The following is an 8,049-nucleotide window of genomic DNA, read 5'->3' on the forward strand; positions in this document are numbered from 1 at the left end:
GTCATTTCTGGTCCTTCCCTAAAGCTCCACCCACTACCCTCCCACAAGGTGGTGTCAGAAGCGGGAGGAGCATGGACCGGCACACCCTGCAAGCCGTCTTGGAGGATCAGGAGAGACACCGTGACGGTGTAGAGCGGCGTCGGGAAGAACGGGATGCTCAGAGGGATGCTGAGCGTTCAGCCCATCTGACCGCGATGACTGACAAGATGGCGGCCATGTGTCTGGCCATTCAGAACCTGGTAGTGGCCCAGGCCCAGGCCCAAGCCCAGGTCCCGGCCGCAGCAGCTGGACCAGCGCAGCCGACGCCCAAAATCCGGCTGCAAAAGATGACCTCAGAAGATGACCCGGAGGCCTTCCTGACCACGTTTGAGCGGGTGGCTACAGTGTCAGGGTGGCCAGCCAGATGTTGGGCGGCACAACTCGCCCCCTGTCTGACTGGTGAGGCGCAGGCAGCATACCGGGCCCTGAGCAATGTGGCAGCGGAGGATTATCCCCAGGTGAAGGCAGCTATCCTCCAACGCCTCAATATCACTCCGGAAACGCATTGCCGGCGTTTCCGGACCTACAAGCGTCCAGAGGGAACCCGGCCCCGCATTGCGGCCCAGCAACTCTGGGACCATCTGACCCGCTGGCTGCGTCCCACTGAACGGACCACCCAACAAATCATGGAGTCTGTGGGGGTCGACCAGTTCCTGGAGGTGTTGGAACCGGAGACTCGAGCCTGGGTCGCTCGCCACAGTCCCGAGACGATGGACAAGGCCGTCGAACTGGCGGAGGCTTTCGAGGATTCACTGCTTCGGGTGGACCCCAGTCCAGCCCCAGCAGTCCCAGTGAAGCATCGCCCTTTACCAGCGCACCCAAGGACTGCAGCGAGGCCTTCAGTTTTCCCCGTCCCTTTGAGCGCCTCGACTCCAAAGTGGAGACCGAGGTTAGCTCCCAGCTGGGCCAGAGAGAATCCCTGGACCCCCCCCCCCAGTGGTGGACCAAGGGACAAGCAGCCGTCTCCCACAGCGTTGCCTTCCCCTACCTGCTTCCGGTGCCATGAGGTGGGACACATCGCGAGATTCTGTCCTGCCGCAATGGAGTGTGACGTGGCCTTGCGATGTCCGGACGCAGAGGGTGGTGAGTACAGGGGAAGGGGTCGGGAGGGGCCTTGCATTATTAATGTAGTTGTTGGTAATATGAGTACCCACGCATTAGTGGACTCAGGGTGTAGTCACACTATAATTCGGTCTGCTCTCTTGGAGGGTACGCCCTGGCGGCCACAGGGGTCTGTGACCATCTCGTGTATTCATGGAGAAACCAAGGCGTATCCTACCACTAAAGTTAGAATGACTGTGGAAAGTCGGACGTGCCACGTAGTCGTGGCCGTCGCTAAAAAGGTGCCATACCCAGTAATTTTGGGTCGAGATTGGCCTTACTATACACAAGTTAAGGTCAATGCGGCTCGGCCACCTATTGTAGAAAAGGTGGTCGCAATGGGGGATCCAATTGGCCAGATCTTCCCCTTGCAGGCCGACATATTTACTTCCAGGTTCCGGCCCCATAAAACTAAAAGAGAGCGGAGGGCCGAGAAACTTGAGGGGGCATTAATGAGGCAAGGCTGGGGATTGGTGGGAGAGTCTGCTTTGCCTGTCAAACGAACACAGAAGGGGGCGGGTGTCCAGTGTGACCAGCAGGAGCGGGTTACTGAGATCCCTAGAGCAGAAGCTACTGTGGCCCCGCTCGGCATACCGCAATTCTGGGACCGGGGTGTGGACCTAGAGTGGGAGCAAAGTAACGACCCCACTCTGGTGCACATCCGGGGGCGGGTTCGGTCTGTCGAGGGGAAGGAAGTTGAAGGCTGCGGGCCGCTCACATTTCCTCACTTCATCGTGATGGGGCATTTGCTGTATAGGGTATCCCAAGCCCCGGGCACAGGACAGCCTGTAACCCAATTATTGGTTCCGGGGTCTTTCCGCCGGGAGGTCATGCGGTTGGCACATGATATTCCCTTTTCTGGCCACCTGGGGCGGGAAAAGACCTTGGAACGAATACTGGCCCGGTTTTATTGGATGGGACTCCACGTGGATGTGAGGACATATGTAGCGGAGTGTCCCGATTGCCAGAGAGTAGCGCCGGGGCGGGTTCGCCCAGCCCCGCTGGTCCCACTGCCCCTGGTTTGTACTCCCTTCGATCGCATAGCCATGGACATAGTGGGCCCAGTGCATCCCGCCGACTCTGGATATACGCACATTCTAGTAGTGGTGGATTATGCTACGCGATATCCAGAGGCGGTGCCACTGCGCTCCACTAGTGCCGTCGCCATTGCTAAAGAACTAGTTGAGATCATTGCTAGAGTAGGGGTGCCCAAAGAGATTCTGACGGATCAGGGAACCAACTTCATGTCCGATACCCTCAAAGAAGTATACAAAATTTTGAAAATTCGTCCCATCAGGACCTCTGTGTACCATCCGCAGACAGATGGCCTGGTGGAAAGGTTTAATCAGACCCTGAAGCAAATGCTGAGGCGATTTGTGAACCAGGAACAAAAACATTGGGCAAAACTCCTCCCCTTCCTGATGTTTGCAGTGAGAGAGGTGCCACAGAGTTCAACAGGGTTCTCCCCGTTTGAGCTGCTATATGGGAGACAACCCCGAGGCATTCTCGATCTCGTGCGAGAAGGGTGGGAGGACCAAACCTCTACTTCTAAAAATGTAGTCAAATACGTACTACTGCTAAGAGATCGCTTAGAATTAGTCGGTCGTTTGGCTCAAGAGAACCTGCGCAATGCTCAGCATCAGCAGCAGCAGCAGTACAATCAAAAAGCACGAATTCGGACTTTTCGACCTGGAGATAAGGTACTGCTGCTCCTTCCCACAGCCGAATCTAAGTTGTTTGCCAAGTGGCAGGGGCCTTATGAGGTGGTTCGGGCTATAGGGAGAGTGAATTATGAAATCAGGCAGCCCGACCATCGAAAACCACTCCAAATTTATCATGTAAATTTGTTAAAACCCTGGAGAGACAGAGAAGCCCTGTTTGTTGCTAATGATAGCCCCGAGGAGGATTTCGGTCCTGAGGCAGGGCCATCTGGTCAAACAGCTAAAATTTCGATGGGGGAACAGTTACTTCCCCGTCAGAAACAGGAGCTGGGTCAATTAATTGAGGAATTCAGTGATGTTTTTTCTGAGTTGCCCGGTAGAACTGACATTATTGAACATGCCATTATTACTCCGCCAGGTGTTCGGGTGCGTCAGAGGCCTTACCGGATCCCGGAAAGTCGGCGGGGTGTAATGCGCCGGGAAGTGGCCAGTATGCTCGAGCTGGGAGTAGTGCAGCCTTCCCAGAGCGAGTGGTGTAGTCCTGTGGTAATGGTACCTAAGAAGGATGGCTCCACTCGTTTCTGTGTGGACTTTAGAAAGGTGAACGCTATCTCTAAGTTCGATGCGTACCCCATGCCTCGAGTGGATGAGCTCCTCGACAGACTGGGTAAGGCGAGGTTCTTGTCCACTCTGGACCTGACAAAGGGATATTGGCAGATCCCGTTAACACCCAGTTCCAAGGAGAAAACCGCATTTGCTACCCCGGATGGCTTGTTTCATTTCAAGACCATGCCCTTCGGTTTGCATGGGGCCCCAGCTACCTTCCAGAGACTGATGGACAAGGTGTTACGTCCCCATCATCAGTATGCGGCAGCATATATTGATGATGTTGTTATTTTTAGCTCTACCTGGAAGGAGCACCTTGATAGATTGGCGGCTGTCCTGCAGTCTTTGAGGGAGGCGGGGCTAACAGTCAACCTAGGCAAATGCGCGTTTGGCAAACAAGAGACCCAATATCTTGGCTTTAGCATGGGTAATGGTCGGGTGAAACCAGTGGCTTCCAAGGTCCAGGCCTTGGTGGACACTCCGGTCCCACGAACCAAGGCTCAAGTGAGGTCACTTTTGGGGCTGGCAGGCTATTATCGCCGTTTTATCCCCGAGTTTTCCACCATTGTTAGCCCCTTGATTGACCTCACTAAGAAGAGCGCCCCAAACACTGTAAAATGGTCAGATGAGTGTCAGGAAGCGTTTGACACGATAAAGCGGATACTTTGCCAAGCCCCTGCACTAGTTTCACCAGATTTCGACAGGGAATTCATCCTCCAGACAGACGCCTCGGATGTCGGTCTGGGGGCCGTCTTGTCCCAGGAGATCGATGGGGTAGAACACCCCGTGCTATACATTAGCAGGAAAATGGCTCAAAGGGAGCGCAACTACTCAGTTATTGAGAAGGAGTGCCTGGCCATTAAATGGGCCACAAACTCTCTTCGATATTATCTCCTGGGGCGGTCCTTCACTCTTGTCACAGATCACGCTCCTCTTAAGTGGCTAAACACGATGAGGGACACGAACGCCCGGATTACTCGGTGGAGTCTGGCGCTGCAACCCTTTAACTTCACTGTTAAACATCGTTCGGGTAAGGAGCATCAAAATGCTGATTTTTTTTCAAGGGAGGGGGGTCATTTAGGGGAGTTAGGGTTGGCCGAGTGTGCCTACGGCTCCACTCTGAGGGGGGGGATGTGTGACAGGATTGAAAGGAGTCCCTGTTGTAATTCGCCCTCCCGACCACCGGCAGCGCTGTGTAGGGTTGACCGTGATTGGGTCAGGAGGCTGAACTCTGACCATACAGGAAGTTCCGGGTCAGGCGGCCATCTTGGCCCAAGGTGGGACCATGCGGCCGTCAGGTCCCATCATTGCAATCAGCTGTGCTGTTCTCATCGATTGGCTGACGTGAGGCAGCGTGCTGATTGCAGGGGTGGGACTTGGCAGTATTTAAGCAGTATGGTTTTGCCATTCGGCCCCCCTGTCCTGAACTGAAAACACGTGCTGTGCTTTGTTGTTGTTTTGTTTTATCAAACTGCTGTAATTCGCAGAAGCTTGAAACTTAAGGGACTTTGGTGGATTGCCGCAGTGGAAGAAACCCAGGACAAGCCAGTAATCCGTGGAAGGGGGCCAGGAGGCGGTGAGAGGAAACCCACTGCAGGAGCACAGAGAAACCCAGTGCTTCCTTTATTGTTGTGTGTAACGGGACGTTTTTGTTTATTCTTTTTATTTGAAACCTGAGTTTACCATCGCTGGTATTCCAGGTGGTTTTCTTGTTTATTTTCTGGAATACTGGACTGTTCTATTTTTGTTTGTTAAAATAAAATCCTGCCTGTACCATTGATGGTACAGGGCTCCAAGGACTAAACGACACTTCCGGCTCCTGTGTGCTGTCATTTCTGGTCCTTCCCTAAAGCTCCACCCACTACCCTCCCACACAGACCCACTCAACTCTGGTTGGGGGGCTGGTCTGGGCAGGTGGAGGAGTTAGCGGACCCTGGTCGGATCGCTGGACATAATGTGTGTGAACTGAGAGCAGCCCACAAGTGGTCCAAAGCATTTTTTGTACGCTTTCCCGCCTATACCGCTGCTCCCGGCTTTTCAAGGAAAAGTCGGGTTATAGAAAGTGTCAGTTCTCCAGGTGGCCAGGAGAATGTGGTTTTTGACCCTGTGCCAGCTGTTGCATAGCCAGCCCTGGGAGATTCCACTTTGTTGGATCTCCTCAGTCAGATGGAAGGCTCTCTTTGGCACCCGGAGCCACGCAGGTTCCAGCTATGGGTCTGGCCCCTGTAAGGGACTGCTGGCTAGCCCTAGGGCTATCGGACGCAGTTGTGGGTACCATGCAGAGCGCTAGGGCGGACTCCACTAGGTTTTTTGTATACCTATAAGTGGAAGTATTTTCAAGCTTAGTGTCTGGCTAGAAACCATGACCCCATCACTTGCCCTAGGCCAGTCATATTGCAGTTCCTGCAGGAACTGCTTGGTGCTGGAAGGTCACCTTTCACCTTGCAGGTGTATTCAGCGGCTATCTCTGCTTGCCGTGCCCCCGTAGATTCTATGTCTCCGAGTTCGCATTTTTGGCTACCCATTTCCTTAAAGGCGCACGGTGATTACGCCCTCCTAGGAGGACTGTTCTCCCCGAATGGAGCCTTAATATTGTACTAGAGGCTCTCACGAAGGCCCATTTGAGCCCTTAAACTCCATTGAGATGAAGTATCTGTCTATGAAGACAGCCTTCCTCTTAGTTATCACCTCAGTAAAGCGGATCAGTGAGCTACAGGTTCTGTCTTTGCACAGCTCCTGCATGCGCATGTGGGAGGATGGAAGCGGAGTGTCGCTGCGCACCAACCCCGCTTTCCTTCCCAAGGTGATTACAGCTTTCCACATTAACCAGTCTGTGGCACTGGAGTCTTTTCATCCACCTCCGTTGCTTCAACGGAGGATGAGAGATTTGTTGAAACTCAAGAAGCAAAATAAAATGTCGGTAAACAATTCGTGACCTATTTCCCTCTTGCAAAAGGTATGAAATCATCCATCTGGTGATATTTTGGAAGAGGTTGTTACAGAGCATGCAGGATTCAGGTAACACAGCTAGGGTGGGAATACATTCGGCCACCCACGAGCATCACCGTTCCCTTTCAAGTCGAAGACGACCACCAACATTAAGTATGGGATATTCCCTGCCCTAGAGGTAGGTAATACTGAGCTCTCTATATCAGAGTTGCTGAAGGCCCCTTCCTGTGATGACGCACTCGGTCCCACCTACCGAGGGTACAAAACCGTCACTCACCGGAAGATCTCCCTCTTTTTCTTTCTCAAGATGGTAAGGTAAGACATCTGTGTCTAGAACTGAGCGTGTTGATAGGAAGAGTCCTCGAGTCGATTCGGGTCGGATGTAGTTCCTAGCATTCGTGCTGAAAGCTGGCTTGCCGCTTTCCTGGAATCAACGACTCTTGAAAGACAGAGTCTTTCATCTTTCTGTCTTTCAACGGCCGCTCTCTTTTTACTGTCTGTCGTATGTGAGCGGCTGTCTGTGCAGTCACCCGCGAGTGAGTTGTCTTTTCCTAAAGAGAGTTACACAAGTATCCTCCTCGGAGCCAGGCCTGGCCGTATCCCTGCTTTCGAGTGACCCAGCTGCGCTCCCTTCCTCGGGGTTAGGTACTGCCGTATCCCTGTCCGAGCGGAGCCGCCGGCCCAACCTGAGCACTGTGGTGAGTCGGTTCATGTGCGTTCGGTGTACTCTCTCTCTCTTTCCTTCTTAAAAACTATAGTTTTTGCTTGACAAAAACTTCACACACCGCGACTTCGGCCTCTGTCCCCCCCCAGTACACGCTTCGCGCTGACCGCTGACCAGGCGTGTGTGTTGACCACGCGGTCTGGGTACGCACTTTGCGTAGCGTCCTCTCCGGTGCTGCGGTACCGCGGCGCACACGTAGCCTGATTTCTCGACACAGGCTACGTATTATCCGACGCCAGTGTAGGAGCATAACGCACACGGTACTTGGTTCCCAGTACGCAGTGTACGCAGAACGATATTGACAGCGCACATAATGCGCAGGTGCTCATTGCTCCTTCCAAAAAGTTACGCACAGAGCGCAGGGTACGCAGTTTATGCTTCCGCTGCGCGAGGCGTCTAGAACGTTAGAGGCAAGCAGTGCTGTGCACGTTGCTCTCGTTCTAAAGTGCAGTTACGCACGGTACGCAGTTCACACAGTGTACGGTACTGTGGCAAAGTGCCCCGCCCCTGTGTGCATTTGTGTGTTCTGTGTATGTATGTTGCGTGCGTGTGTTAATGTTGGTGTATAGATTGGTACACGGGATATAAACGGGTCTGTGTTTCACGTATATTTAAAAAGTGTAGATTTGTATTTAGGCACGAGAAGAGCACAAATCACTTCACGTGCTGGTTAAATGTAATATGTGAGCACGGGGTTGCACAGAATTAATTCACGTGCTGGGATTCAAGTGAATAATTAATTAGTAATTGAATCCCAGCACAACAGTATATATAGAGACACGTAGCACTCAGTCGAGGTTAGGTGTTCAGAGAGTGGAGAACGGGTGAGAGAGAAGGAGTAAAATCGTCAGCGTAATTATAAATATAATAAGTGTATTCTCACCGTGTTTGTTCGTCTCCGTTTCACCTGTGTGTTAGTGTCTAGTCGTTTTGTCTGTCTGTTTATTTTGGCGTCAAGTGCCGTGTCCT

General features: G+C 52.8%; 1 protein-coding gene across 1 annotated transcript; it reads left to right on the forward strand.

The window, feature by feature from the left end:
- The first annotated feature begins 66 nt into the window (after positions 1 to 66).
- LOC131736904 (zinc finger protein 444-like) lies at positions 67 to 5,216 on the forward strand. Its single transcript, XM_059022571.1, has 2 exons — positions 67 to 1,122; positions 4,895 to 5,216. The coding sequence occupies exons 1-2, from the start codon at positions 72 to 74 to the stop codon at positions 4,900 to 4,902; spliced, it is 1,059 nt and encodes a 352-aa protein (XP_058878554.1). The 5' UTR covers positions 67 to 71; the 3' UTR covers positions 4,903 to 5,216.
- Positions 5,217 to 8,049: the final 2,833 nt, after the last annotated feature.

The sequence above is a fragment of the Acipenser ruthenus genome, chromosome 4 (assembly GCF_902713425.1).
Source record: "Acipenser ruthenus chromosome 4, fAciRut3.2 maternal haplotype, whole genome shotgun sequence".
Taxonomy (NCBI): Eukaryota; Metazoa; Chordata; class Actinopteri; order Acipenseriformes; family Acipenseridae; genus Acipenser; species Acipenser ruthenus.

Coding starts and splice junctions, on each gene's coding strand:
- LOC131736904 (XM_059022571.1), top strand. CDS start 72: ATGGACCGGCACACCCTGCAAGCCGTCTTGGAGGATCAGGAGAGACAC.